The 14,661-nt window shown below is 34.5% G+C and overlaps 1 protein-coding gene across 20 annotated transcripts in view; it reads left to right on the top strand.

The window, feature by feature from the left end:
• The window catches only part of DLG1 (discs large MAGUK scaffold protein 1), a 192,127-nt gene that overhangs the window by 146,079 nt on the left and 31,387 nt on the right, over positions 1–14,661 (top strand). For 10 of the 20 annotated variants that reach the window (XM_030823041.1, XM_030823039.1, XM_030823035.1 and 7 more), the window contains 3 exons: positions 1,761–1,937; positions 6,498–6,564; positions 12,302–12,335. In XM_030823041.1, the coding sequence (XP_030678901.1) occupies positions 1,761–1,937; positions 6,498–6,564; positions 12,302–12,335 (278 nt within the window). Of the gene's footprint in view, positions 1–1,760; positions 1,938–6,497; positions 6,565–11,483; positions 11,584–12,301; positions 12,336–14,661 lie in introns of all 20 variants that reach the window. The other 10 variants (XM_030823037.1, XM_030823034.1, XM_012510641.2 and 7 more) reach the window with 2 other exon arrangements.

Here is a 14,661-nt window from a genome sequence, read left to right as displayed (position 1 = left end):
CTTGTCTTGGACTCCTGGGCTCAAGGGATCCTCACATCTTAACGTCCCAAGTAGCTGGGACTACAGGCACACACCACCACACCTGAGTCTTGTGGGGTTTTTTTAGTCGATGTATTTCTAATTTCAAAAGCCAAAAAAAAAAAAAAAAAAAAAAAAGGTTACAAAAAACTACCTACAGAATACCTCTTTATAAAGCTCTGAAACAAGCAAAAACATACATTATATCTTTTAGTCACTCACGTATTATATGATAAAACCAAACCAACCAAAAAAGAATGAGTCAAAGAAATAACAAACATTAAGAATGATAGTTACATTCTAATAGTGGTTAACTCTTGATCCAAGGGAATCAGGATCAGAGGGAATATACGCAGGCGAATGTGAATTACTGATAAAGGTTTTGTGTGTAGTCTTAGGTTGGATAGTAGGTGAACAGGTGTTCATTGCACTATTATGATTAATAACTCACATGTATTCCATGGGTCCATGCGTTTCTTTTTTTATGAATCAAATATATTAAAAGAGAATGTTAAAATGCTAACATAAGTAGAGATTGTGGGTGATTTCCTTTGTTGTTCAATAATAGTTACATTTTGTGATTCAAAAGATGAATTTTTATAATAATGTAAGAAGTTAGTATTTTCCTTTTCTGAATGTCTTGACATTTGTACTACCTCTTAAGGTACTTTATTTTCTATTTTCTATTATGCTTATTTGTGCCCTCATCTTCTCTATGTTTGAATGTATGTTTAAGTGAGCCTTCCTACTTCGATTCCCCCTGCTTCCCTAACACCTTTAGCCCCACGAAAAGACTTGAAAGAACTCATTTGAAAAACCATTAACTGCTAGTTTATTTATTTAGCCATCCAGTAATTCCACCCCTCTTGAGTTTTACTTGAAGAGCTAGGTTCTTAAATGTTGGGTAGTGTGAAAAAGATTATGATTTTCATCCTAATTTCCAGTTGCTGTGATCCTTTCTTACATTCGAGAGAGCTTATTTGGACTTAAGAATTTGATTTATGTATTATATGTACAATATTTATTTTAATATTTATTAATATTGTACATTAATCAAGTGGTAGGACAATATTTTCTTTTTATCAAATTTTAAGATATTCCTAATACTTTGCAATTACCGTATTAAATTATTACTTTTTCCAAAGTATTTGGCAGCTGATAAAGTCATCTGTAATTAGTGTTCATCGTTGTTATTGACTCTGAAAACCCTATCAACTCTAGTATTGTGAACAAATGGAAGGAGTAGTTCACTGACAGAATAGTCACTATGTTGAGCTAGTCTTACAGTCCACAACTAATAAATCAGATTTATCAGGGAATTTGTTTTCCTACGTGTATCTAATCAAAGTAAAGAGAAGAATGTATCTTAATACTTTTTGTTTATTAATTTCAAACTCTCTGGGTTTGTCTTTATTTTAGAATTCAATATAACTTGCCATTGGATTACAATCCAAGAGCGTTTTTAAAATTTGGCTTGTGATATTGAAAGAAACAGATAATACAATACAGTATTTTCATAACAAGTTGATTTTGCTATTTCTTTTTTGTCTCATCTTGTATGTAGTGCACAATTGAACTGGGTATTATTTGGCCTACTATGATATATTTAATTACCTAAATTACATATACTTTCAGAACCCTGTGTATATTTACACATACTTTGTATACTTTCAGAACCCTGTGATATGTTGGTTAATATCATTCTAGCAAGTGATTATGGACTTTTTTTCTTCTGACTCTAGAGCCCTTTTTGATTATGACAAGACTAAAGACAGTGGCCTTCCCAGTCAGGGATTGAACTTCAAATTTGGAGATATCCTCCATGTTATTAATGCTTCTGATGATGAATGGTGGCAAGCCAGGCAGGTTACACCAGATGGTGAGAGTGATGAGGTTGGAGTGATTCCCAGTAAACGCAGGTATGTCTGCTTCTTACCACTTGAATGTGAGGCAACATAAATAATTGATGTTCTTTTAAATTTCTTTTAATTTGTGACAACATGGATGGACCTGGAGTGCATTATGCTAATTGAGAAAAGCCAGACACGGAAAGACAAAAATCGTATGATCACATTTTTATGTGAAATCTAAAGTAGTCGAAGTCATGCAGAGAAGAATGGTGGTTACCAGGGGTTAGGAGGATGGGGAAATGAGGAGATACAAAGTTTCCATGATGCAAGATGAGTGAGTTCTGGACCTCTAACATGTAAGCATGGCAACTGCAGGTAATAGTACTGTCCCTGAAATTTGCTAAGAGGGGATCGGTCCTAAGTATTCTTACCACCCAAAAAAAAAAGGTAACCAGGTGAGGTAATGGATATGTTAATTAGGTTGACTGTAGTGATTATTTCACAGTATATATATTATATATATATATATTATATGTTATATATTATATATATTATATGTTATATATTATATATATTATATGTTATATATTATATATATTATATATATAAAATCATGAAGTTGTACAACTTAAATATATACAGTTAGGCTGGGCGTGGTGGCTCATGCCTGTAATCCCAGCACTTTTGGGAGGCTGAGGTGGGTGGATCACTTGAGGTCAGGAGTTCAAGACGAGCCTGGCCAACGTGGTGAAACCCTGTCTCTACTAAAAATACAAAAATTACCTGGACATAGAGGCGCACGCCTGTAGTCCCAGCTGCTCGGGAGGCTTAGGCAGGAGAATTGCTTGAACTCAGGAGGCCGAAGTTGCAGTGACCTGAGATTGCACCACTGCACTCCAGCCTGGGAGAGAGCAAGACTCTGTCTAAATATATATATATAGATATATATATACATACATACATACACACACACACACACACACACACAATTAAAAATAATCACCAGAACTGAAAAAATAATTTTACTAAAATGATTTTATGCTCAGTTTTTTATATTGTGCTTCACAGCCATTTAATTTTATTCAAATGGAATTGTAACCAGTGACATAACTAGAAAATATGGGCCAGGTGCAGTGGCTCACACCTGTAATCGCAGCACTTTAGGAGGCGGAGGTGGGCGGATCGTGAGGTCAGGAGTTCGAGACCAGCCTGGCCAAGAGACCAGCCTGCTGGGCAGTATGGTGAAACTCCGTCTCTACTAAAAATATAAAAATTAGCTGGGTGTGGTGGTGGGAGCCTGTAATCCCAGCTACTTGGGAGGCTGAAGCAGGATAATTGCTTGAACCCAGGAGGTGGAGGTGGCAGTGAGCCAAAATTGCGCCATTGCACTCCAGCCTGGGCAACAGAGCAAGACCCTGACTCAAAAAAAAAAAAAAAAAAAAGTGATGCCTCCAAGCAGAAATTTATCTAAAGCTACTAGTTGCTGAAAACAAAATAAGTATATATTAAGTCAGTGTGCCATTTAGCTATACCATTGAAGAGAAAACTGAAAGTGTCTGTGGTTGATGTAGATAAATAAGAGGACTTAAATTTTGTGTTTTTGATGGCATGAATTTCTTCCTTCATGGCAAAATTTTTGGAAATATCTGGTAATATGCTTCACTTCTCTTTTTCCTTGCTTAAATTACATGTATTGGTGCAGTTCACTGGTCTTTTATCTTTGCTTTTAATGATTATGTATAGTTAGGTAGGTAGGTAGAGTGATTGATTCTTTTAAGAGACAGGGTCTTGCTCTGTCGCCCAGGCTGGAGTGCAGTGACATGATCATAGCTCACTGAACCTCAGACCCCTGGGCTCAAGCTATCCCCCCACCTCAGCTAGTAGCTGGGACTCCAGGTGCGTGTCACTGCACCCGGCTAAGTTTTTTGTTTTTGTTTTTGTTTTTTTTGTGGAGATGGGTTCTAGCTATGTTGCCCAGGCAAGTCTTAAACTCTTGGCCTCAAGCAGTTTTCTCACCCCAGCTTCCCACAGCTCTGGGATGACAGCTGTGAGCCACTGCACCCAGCCCTAATGATTCATTTTAGTGATTCATGGATGCATACTTACCAGATAGCAAAAGTAGTTAAGGACAGGCCCTCTTTGCAAAGGGTGGTCCCAGCTTAAAGGACCCCTTCTAAGGCCTATGAAGTGCTGTTGAATGTCTCTACTTTTGTGGGGAAGGTGTTAAAATGTCATTTCAGAATTCCCCCAAGATAGCTTATTTATGAGATCTGCTTCATCTAAATCATTGTCTAGAAGTTCTTTAAGAGCTTTTTAAAGTAGTAGTAGTAAGATAGCCAGCAAAAATAGTTAATGAGATAATAAAGAAATGTTGATTATAACTAGTTAATTCATTTTAAGTCGATTATTCTGTAATAAACTTATCTTTTTCTTATTAGTTGGATTTATACCTATTTTGTAATTATTTCTAGACCTTTATTTACCTGTTCATAGAAGTTGAAAAGTAATATTATTATAATCAAGATTTATAATTATGATTTTCGGGCTTATAACTGCTGTTGGCTATATCCATATATTTAGCATGATCCAACTATTTGGCTAGACCTTCCAGTTGATGACAAATCCTCTTTTAGCAATGCAGCAATCAGCATAACTTTTTTCCAGAAATAGAACATAGTCTGCTTTAAATTCGGAAATGCTTCCTCTATGCCTTGTTGAGTCAGTAGAAACCTTACATCTTAAATATCAAGGTCAGAGCTCCTAAAAATTGTCTTGCTTCTTGGAGTCTCATACCTTGCAAAGGCTTTCTGTGCCTACACCCAATAATAAACACCGTTGGCTTCACTGGAGAGATTTTTTTTTTCATTTTGCACAAAAATTTTATAAGATTGTGTTTCAGAGCAAGCAAAATGTAAGAAAGATATCTCGAGACCTCTGCCAGTTTCCAAATTCATGAGTAGCATTGCAGAATATAATCTTACTCCCATAAAATACAGTAAGAAACCACAACTAATTATGCCATTTCGTTCTTGAATGTATTCAAAACTTACCTTTTCTTAAATAGAACTATCTCTTTCTTAGACCTCTTCTAAAATAACATAGGAATTGTAATTCCTACAATTCTTGGCTTTCAGGAATAATATTTACAAATATAGACAATTTAAGTTGCTGAACTATGTAGTAAACAAGATAATGATTAGAAAACAAAGTTGAGTTGTAAATGCTCACCCACTAAATGCTAGTTTTGTGGTGCTGTTATTAAGTACCTAGGCAAGATTATAAATTATTCAGGTCATGGAGCCTCAGAATTGCTCTTGAATAGTAAAAATCATGAGTTTTAATTTTTTTTTGTTTGGGGTGGGGAATGGAGTCTTACTCTTTTGCCCAGGATAGAGTGCAATGGCATGATCTTGGCTCACTGCAACCTCCACTTCCTGGATTCAAGCGATTCTCCTGCCTCAGCCTCCCAAGTAGCTGGGATTACAGGCACCCACTACTGTGCCTGACTAATTTTTGTATTTTTAGTAGAGACAGGGTTTCACCATGTTGGCCAGGCTGGTCTTGAACTCCTGACCTTGTGATCCACCCGCCTCGGCCTCCCAAAGTGCTGGGATTACAGGCATGAGCCACTGCACCAAGACTTAAGTTTAAAATTTAAATTCATGAATGCTAAGGTCCTGCTGTACCCATAGTAAAACTAAATAGATAATAAGGAAAAAATAAAATACTTTATTCATAGGCTTGTTTTGGTAGGCTTTTCTGTTATATGCTAACATAATTGCTATGTTGAAATTGGAAAATTTATGAAAGCTTAATTTCCATTAAATTTTGCAAGATTTACATTAGTGTTACAATCTACATAAAAATTTGTTTCGTTGTAGTTTTATTTGCTTGCTTATTTTGAATAGGTAAAGTTCAGAATTTAAAAGATGTGAAGGCTTTACAGGCTCCCTCTCACAACACCCATTTCACCTCCATAGGGGTAAAGATTAACAGTTCTTATGTATCCTTCCAAAAATACTTTAAAACTCTTACTTTAATAACTGTAACTGGTTATTTATATATTTACACACACACACACACACACACACACACACATATCATTAGAATTAGGCTTAATTTTAAATATTCCACCTTTTTGTTAAAAGTTTCAGAGCTATAGAAAAGTAAGTACAAAAATGGCAGTATACAATGAACATCCACATATCCTTCTCCCACTTTCACCAATTTTTAACATTTCGACACATTTGCTTTCTCTAGCTTAATTTTTAGCATATGTGCTTCATGCAAAGCTAATAATACTTAAAAACAAACAAAACTTGGAAAACTGTTAAACTCAGAAATGGTGCCTCATACTTTCATATAATTTTGTAACTGAATATACATATAAAAATATACACATATGTACTGTGTATTGATAACTTCATAGCATCAGGTTTTGTTTCATAATAAAATGAGCCCTTTATTTCATTTTTCAGCAATTCTAATTTGGGGATGCAAACCTAGATGGCTCCTAAAGGTTTTAGAGTATAAAAATGCCCATTATAAAGATAACAATTCTGGTTATTTCTAGTAAGACCCCTAGATATGTTTGGTTTACTTAAAAAATAACATTCTGTACTTTGACAGAGTTGAGAAGAAAGAACGAGCCCGATTAAAAACAGTGAAATTCAATTCTAAAACGAGAGATAAAGGGGTGAGTATTTGAAATCTCTACATTTTCATAATTCCTATTTGAGCTACATTGTTAAAATGAAAAGGATTTTGCTATCAAAATTAATCATGATCAGTTCTTGCCATGGTGCTTTACAATGGTAGATACTTAAGTAAGCATTTGTTAAATTAAACCACCCATTTCACAGACCCTTCCAAATTATCAAAACTATCATTTGATATATTATTAGCAACATACTTCTGGTCAAGCTTATTTTTATAAATGAAATGTATTTGACCTTCATTCGATTTCCAATTAGAAATTTGTGTTACTAGGCTGGGCATGGTGGCTCACGCCTGTAGTTCCAGCACTTTGGAAGGCCAAGTCAGGCAGATCACCTGAGGTTAGGAGTTAGAGACCAGCCTGGCCAACATGGCGAAACCCCGTCTCTACCAAAAATATAAAAATTAGCCAGGCGTGGTGGCAGGCATCTGTAATCCCAGCTACTCGGGAGGCTGAGGCACAAGTATCACTTGAACCCGATAGGTGGAGATTGCATTGAGCCCAGATCACACCTCTGTGCTCCAGACTGGGTGACAGAGCGAGACTCCATCTCAAAAAAGAAAAAGGAATTTGTGTTACTAGTGTTAATCATGGCAGATAATTTAATAATGACCCTGCTAAGAAAATAGGCATTTCAGAAATGCTAAGTCATAATCCTTAGTTTACAAGTTGTTGCAAGTGAATTTTTGGAAATTTTTTTGTTCTTTCCCCACATTATTCCTGCTATAATTTCTTAAGAGAATTATGTTTTAAATGTTGGAATCAATATGAAATTTTATTTGACTGAAATAAAGTGCTAGTCATGAGGAGAAGTTTGTAGATGATCAAGAAATACATCCATTAGCCAGGCTTGATGGCACACACCTATAGTCTCAGCTACTTGGGAGACTGTGGCAAGATCATTGCTTGAGCCCTGGAGGTCAAAGCTGCAGTGAGCCATGATTGCACCTCTGCACTCCAGCCTGCGCAACAGAGGGAGATCCTGTCTCAAAAAAAAAAAAGAAAGAAAAAAATATATCGAGGCTAGGCAAGGTGGCTTACTCCTGTAACCCAGCACTTTTGGAATCCAGGGCAGGAGGATCACTTGAGTCCAGGAGTTCAGTACCAGCCTGGGCAACATAGTAAGACCCAATCTCTAAAAAAAAAAAAAAAAAAAAAAAAATGTAAAAAATTAGCCAGGCGTGATGGCTTGCACCTGTAGTCCCAGCTGCTCCAGCGGCTAAAGTGGAAGGATTGCTTAAGCCCAGGAAGTCCAGGCTGCAGTAAGCCATGATCACACCACTGCTCTCTAGCCTGGGTGACAGAGTGAGACCCTGTCTCGAAAAAAAAAAAGAAAAGAAATATATCAAGTCTTTCGTAATATATTTTAGAAGTGTATTTATTTTTCCTTCACTTTAAGTCCTTCTGCTTGCATCTAAATATTTGGGCCGTCAATAGATGAGGAAGATGGTACAGGCTTCATCTCGTACTGGTGGATGTAATTCTTAATAACCCTGAACTCACTGCAGTGTAATATTCCAACAGTAAGCCTGGAGAACAAACTGATACATGTTACGTTAAATACCATTTATAGCAATGTTTTATATTTGGGTTTTTTTAATACTAAACAAAATTTTTATAAGTCTTTGATAATATTTGAAATGAATGTGGAATGTTAACTCAGCAAATATACTCTCTGTACATCTCTGGTATCACTAAGCACTCAGACTTAAAGCTTTAAAATTTAAAAGATGAGACATATCTTTGGTTCAGGAAGTTAAATCTGAGAAAATTATATGTTACATTCCGTTTTTTAGAAATGACAAATTCCTTTAAAATTTACTTGTAGCTTTCAGAAAAATTCCAAATTATGTAGTGTGATCTGAAGCAATATTAAAATAGAAATTTGTATTAGAGGGAAAATCCCAGGTAAATGCTCAGGATTTGAAAAGTGTGAATTTTTTATGCTTGTTTTATGTATATCTTTAAAAATGATTTAGTACAATATACCATCAATAACTTGAAAAAGAGGTTGCATGTTGTAACTTTTCTTTCATACTGTAAGAAGTTAACTGAATTAACGACGTGTTTAAATCTTAGTCTTGTTTGTTGACTGTAACCAACTTTATACAGAGTCACTGTGTTCTAACACAGCACCAAAACTATGCATGATACTGAGTGGGGTAAAAATACGCTTGCCATTGATCAGAACTGCATTTCTTTCTATAACACCATTTCCTACTTCTCCTCCTCCTTTCCTTACATAGTGATTATGGACTTCATTTTTACTACAGACTTATAACATTTTAGTTTCTCATTAACATGTCTAGCATTCATTTGGCTATTTTGAAATACTACATGTGGAAATTATGTATTTAGTTATTTAATATATGTATCATGAATTTATGATATTTTATCAATTCTTACACTGTCTTGCGATACAGCATTAATGACAGTAAGTATTAAATGTAGTACTTCTGATTGAAAATACAGAGAAACTGGAGGTAGCAAGTCTTCACTTTCATGTTTTCCCTACACATTTTTGTCTTGGTTGCTTGTGCTATTTTTTTCACTTTTAATAAGTTCTTCACCTGGAGGATATTAAATGTGATACAACTAATACATTTCTTAACTAACAAGCGTTTCTCTCTGTCCTATATTATGATATCTTTATGATATCTCATTTTGGCTAACTGCAAAGATAATAAGAATCAGACATTTTAAACTTCATGTTTCTTTTGGTTGTTTGCTGTGAAACTGACTCTGACCACTATAGATGCAGTAAGAGGGATGAATAAACTTTTATAAAAAACACATCAGTTGTATCAGATATAAAAATTATTGCTAAATTCAAAACCATTGATTCTTACGAACGAAAAGATTTAGTTTTTCCCTAAATTAGATTACCATACTTTTTTTCTACTAAAACACTTTCTCCTCTTTCTCCTTTCTAAAATATGGATTTGAACAAAGATTTTTATTCAAATAATGCTACTTGACAGTTTATAAAATAGTTATAAGCCCAGATTTCTCCGTAATACTTTTTCTGTCCATTGAATTTTTAACTTCTACTTAGAGTTGTCTTTTATCTAGTTCCTCAGAGCCTTCAAACTTTAAGATTGAAATCAAGACAGTCTGCTTGGCTAATGAACTGTGAACTTATTAATCCTGAATTAATTATATGTAAAGGTAAAAATGAAAGTTTAACCTTGTTTTTATAAAGATCTTTATCAAAATAAGTCTTCTCAAGTCATAGAATTTGAGCTAAAAGTCACTTTAATCTACTTCACTTTTTTTTTTTTTAATTTAAAGAAAAGGTCTCACTCTATCACCCAGGTTGGAATGCAATGGTATGATCATAGCTCATTGCAGCCTCAAACTCCTGGGTTCAAGTGATCCTCCTGCCTCAGCCTCCCAAGTAGCTGAGACTACAGTCACACACCACTGCTCCCAGCTAATTTTTTTTTTTTTTTTGAGATGGGGTTTCGCCATGTTGCCTAGGCTGATTTTGAACTCCTGGCCTCAAGCGATCCTCCTGCCTCGGCCTACCAAAGTGCTGGGGTTACAGATGTGAGCCACCACACCTGGCTGCTTCACCTTAATCACCTGGCATCACATGCTTAAAATAAGGGCATGCCAAAAACACATTATTCTTGTCAGCATACTTCAAAATAATGAATAATACAGCATCTTAAGATGTGTATAAACTCATAAAAATCAGAACAAAAAAATCTATTCTTTATATTTTTCCCTTCCCCCTCCAAAAAATAATAATTCTTAGTGTCACTGGAGGTAAGTCCGTTTCCTTCAAAACATGAATGCCTATGACAGAGAAATGACAAAAGAAGCTATTTCTCTTTAATAGCCTCATCGTTCTTGTGCTACATGCTCTTAAATCTATGAATGCACAAATGAGACATTCAAGGAAAAACTTGTTTCCAACATGTGCAATAAGAGACATCAAATCAACTGCTCAACTCCACGTTACAATTATGTATAAACTGTTAGAATCTTAAGTGCCTTGTGGCTTTGGTGGACACCAAACTTTTTATTCCCTATGAAGGACGCGGTGCCAATGATTGGATGTGGTTCTACGTTATTTAGGTGTACTTTTTTTTAAGAAGTGGAGTAGAACTTAAGAATAAATAAGTCAGTACTGAAGCATTCACGTTGGTCAGGAGACTTCAGTACTGAAGCATTCACATTGGTCAGGAGACTTCTGACTCTTCTTGCTTGGCTAAGAGATGGCATTGATAAATCTCTTGCTGGACTCTGTGTGCTTGATGGACCTTTTAGTTTTCTTCCCATTTTCTGGCTCATAAGCATTTAGTTACCTTTTGTCCTCTTCCAAGAATATATATATATGTATTTGTTTTTTAAATATTCAGCATTAGCAACTGTCTCATAATCATTTTGGTTTACTTTTTAAATAATGACTTTTCTATTAGCTCATCGTAGCCACAAAAAAAGAGATAAAGGAGTAACTGGTCAGGCCAAAATAAAATGAAGATTACTTCCTAATGAATAAAATGTAATTGAGCAGCAAAGTAACATTAAATAACTTTTGCTGTAGAGCACGTAATACCTGAAAATTTTTCTGGAAAAATATGGATTAGTATAAACAAATGTTAGCTTGGTTTGTACTGTAGTAGTAACTGATTTGCCTTTTTTTGTCAAGTAGCATTTTTATTTTTCGGTGTAAATGAACCACGCTCTTTGAAATTCTTAAGTATTTTCAGTTGCAAAATGTTAGAATTTATACAAAAGTAGAAATTCACTTGATATGAGATTAAAGTAAAAATCATATCAAACTGCACACTGTGGTCACAGGAGTCAGCTTCCACAGAGCTGCTAGGCTGGGCCTTTGTACACACAGACAGTAGACATCCCTTTGTTTTGCCCCTCCTTCTCTTCTTCAGCAGTCATTCAATGACAAGCGTAAAAAGAACCTCTTTTCCCGAAAATTCCCCTTCTACAAGAACAAGGACCAGAGTGAGCAGGAAACAAGTGATGCTGACCGTAAGTATGTGGATCCAGTGGTCAACTGAAAATAAAATGGAGAGGGACCTACTGCCCTGCAGTTGGTTGTTACCACGGAGACAGTTTCAAGAGCTGCAGCAGGTTGCTAATTGTCTTCAAGGGCAACTTAACAGTTATAAATTAATTTGTATGCCGATCTTAACTTTTTCTGGCACCTTAGGAATTCTTAATTTAAAGCAAACATTATTTTTCAGTTATATGTTTATAACTTGAACATATAAATATGTATAAATGCAGTTATTTGAAGGAAAGATTTTTATGAAAAACACAACATTCATACATTCAAAGAATATTTTAGAGGAAGAACATGAATACATGAGAAGCTACCTGTTGATTTCTAGGTATAACATGGCGAGTCTGATAACTGTATTCTCTGGAATCATTACATTTTATCTTATTTCTTCATTATATGTAGACAATCTGGATTTTACTTTTAAAATAGCAAGAAATGGTCTAAAATTTTGCTTCTGTACCTAAATCAGCCTTCATGCTAGAACTTTCATTCTTTTGGTAGATTACCGTTAACAGCTAGCTCATTTGAAAGTTCTAGAAATCTGTGAAAATGCTCTGTAAGATATATGTACCTGTAATGGTCTTGGAACTGTCTCTTACTGTAGCACCAATTTTATGCATTACTGACAACTATTTTCTTTGATTATCTTTTTATTGCTTGCTCTCTGGGGACTACCCTCTACAGGAGATCCCTGACGACATGGGATCAAAAGGCCTGAGTAAGTGATCAAAATACTCCCAAGTTGTTTTTTAACCTCCATCTGCAGACCTACCTTATTCAGACACATTTTGAGATTCATGGTAGTGCCTTTCTGGCATAAGGAGGTGTAAGATTTAGATTGCTTTTAGAATTTTCATGTTTGTCACATGCTTGGGACTTTTATTTCTGTAATACATAACTTTTTGTTTTTCTTTTTATTTTTCACGTATCATTTGAAAAATTCTCTGCTCGTAACTATATTTTCCTTTTTGTAATTTTTATGACAGTTACTTTTGTTAGGAACTTTTAAAATATAAAAACTTAAGATTTTTTTAAATGTACCCTCATTATTAGAAGGTAGAAATATGCTTTCTTGGAGTTTTAATGTTCCCTTTTTTTTGTTAAAATAATTTAAAATAATTTTTATTATGTGTTAGAAAAGCATTACTATAAAAGTATAAAGCACAATAGAATACTACGCAAGTAGTAGTTTATTGAGGGGATAAGTTGTGTATCTCTTTTTTTTTTTTTTTGAGAAAGTTGTAAGTTACCACAAGAGTATAAGAACTATTTTGTTGTTTCCTTTAGCTAAGGTGTTGCCTTTGTTTTTGGTTTTTGTTGCTGCTGTTCTTGTTCAGTTTTCTAGCTAGTTACTTAATCTTCATATAAAGCTTCACACAGGGTCTAGTATGTAGAAGACATTCAATAAATGTTAGAATGAATGAATGAAGCAAGAAGCCATTTTAGCAAATAAAATTTTTAATATGTGTGTTTTCAAATTGCTTAACTGAAAATTTACCAAACATTACTGAGTAACTTTAGGTGACAGTGAGTGATAGAAGTAATCTTTTAATCTAACATTTTCTAAATGGTTCTTTCTATTTGGATTATTAAACATTTTGAAAACTTCTTTGTAATTCATTGATCATTAAGCCTATAGCCAGTATCTGTTAACTTTCTAAGACCTACATTAATAAACATTAAATTTTACATAAGACATTTTTCTGATTTATGCTAAGTTCATACTGAAATTTTAATCTAAACTGCAGGTACTTTTATTTCAACCATAGTGATTTAAGTTTGTATTAGATTGAAGACAGTATGTTTGTGTACAACTCTGTTAGACACACGTTGTTATTTTTGCATGTGCCTTTATAGGATTTAGTAAGGGCCACAGATTTCCTATCACTAGTGACACCCTTACATTTGGGGAAAATTATCAATGAAAACCTCTAAAATTGGACCATACTACCACAGTTTATGTATGCTATAGAATTTATTTTGAGATTGATAACATACTTTAGAGGTGGTATGGATCAACAAATGGACCCACAGATTTTTCTTATCTGTTTAGTGAACAGAGACATAGGAAACTCATAGAAAAAGAAACTAAATGAAGAATTTGGTTCCCATATTGATGTTATAACAGATGATCACTATACCTTGACCCTATATCTCTGGTTCTGATGGAAGAGTGGGACTTTGGAAGAGAAATAATATGAAAAATGGTAACTGATTATCAGACGACGTTATTCAGAAAAAGATTTTATTTTCTGGAGAGTGACCTAAGATCCCTTGAATAATAGATTTCTGTGCTTCATCTCAGAGGAATTAAAAGAATTTATTCACCTGGTAACTTGATCATCAGATCAAGATTTTATTCAGAAAATGTTGGAGAAGACAGAAAAATATCAGTAAAATTCTAAAACTGGATATGATGGAGGTTATCACATAAAATAGATGATATAAGGCAGTTGACAAGGTGCCCATGATGATGTAATAGTAAACACTGGGAAGAAGGGTATGTTCAAGGACATTACTTGTGGCCTCAGTTACTTACATTCTAAAGTTAAGAATGTAGGAAATAAACTAAGCAAAATCTTGAGAGACTTTAATATAAGAAAATAAGTGCAACTTAATATAGGTAGTCATCAGGCCTTATTGGAACAAAACTCATAAAAGAACCCAAAACAGAAGGTTAAGTTATTCCAGAGAACCAAACCTATTGAAGAGACATGGAATAACACTGAATATCAAGAAAAAAAAATGTGTATCTGCTGTAAATTCACACAACCTATGAAAAATGGGGTATTTAATTGAAGAGCAGACAGAGAAACAGAAGTGATACCATAGAATGCTTTGTATAGACCTGAATTCATTTGTTCTTTATTCTGAGAAGAAGAGAGTCAAGTAAATTATTGATTTCCCTGTTGACAGTAGAGAAAACAGTGAGAGAAATCGTCTTATCAAACCTAATTTTGCTAAACAGAACTAATGAGAGTACAATGGAAGTTTGGGAGAATGCAACTAAATCATCATTTGTGAAAAGCTGGAAATAAAAACCT

This window comes from Nomascus leucogenys, chromosome 11 (assembly GCF_006542625.1).
Source record: "Nomascus leucogenys isolate Asia chromosome 11, Asia_NLE_v1, whole genome shotgun sequence".
Taxonomy (NCBI): Eukaryota; Metazoa; Chordata; class Mammalia; order Primates; family Hylobatidae; genus Nomascus; species Nomascus leucogenys.
Note: the sequence above shows the minus strand (reverse complement) of the source record. Positions and strands in the feature narration are given on the sequence as shown.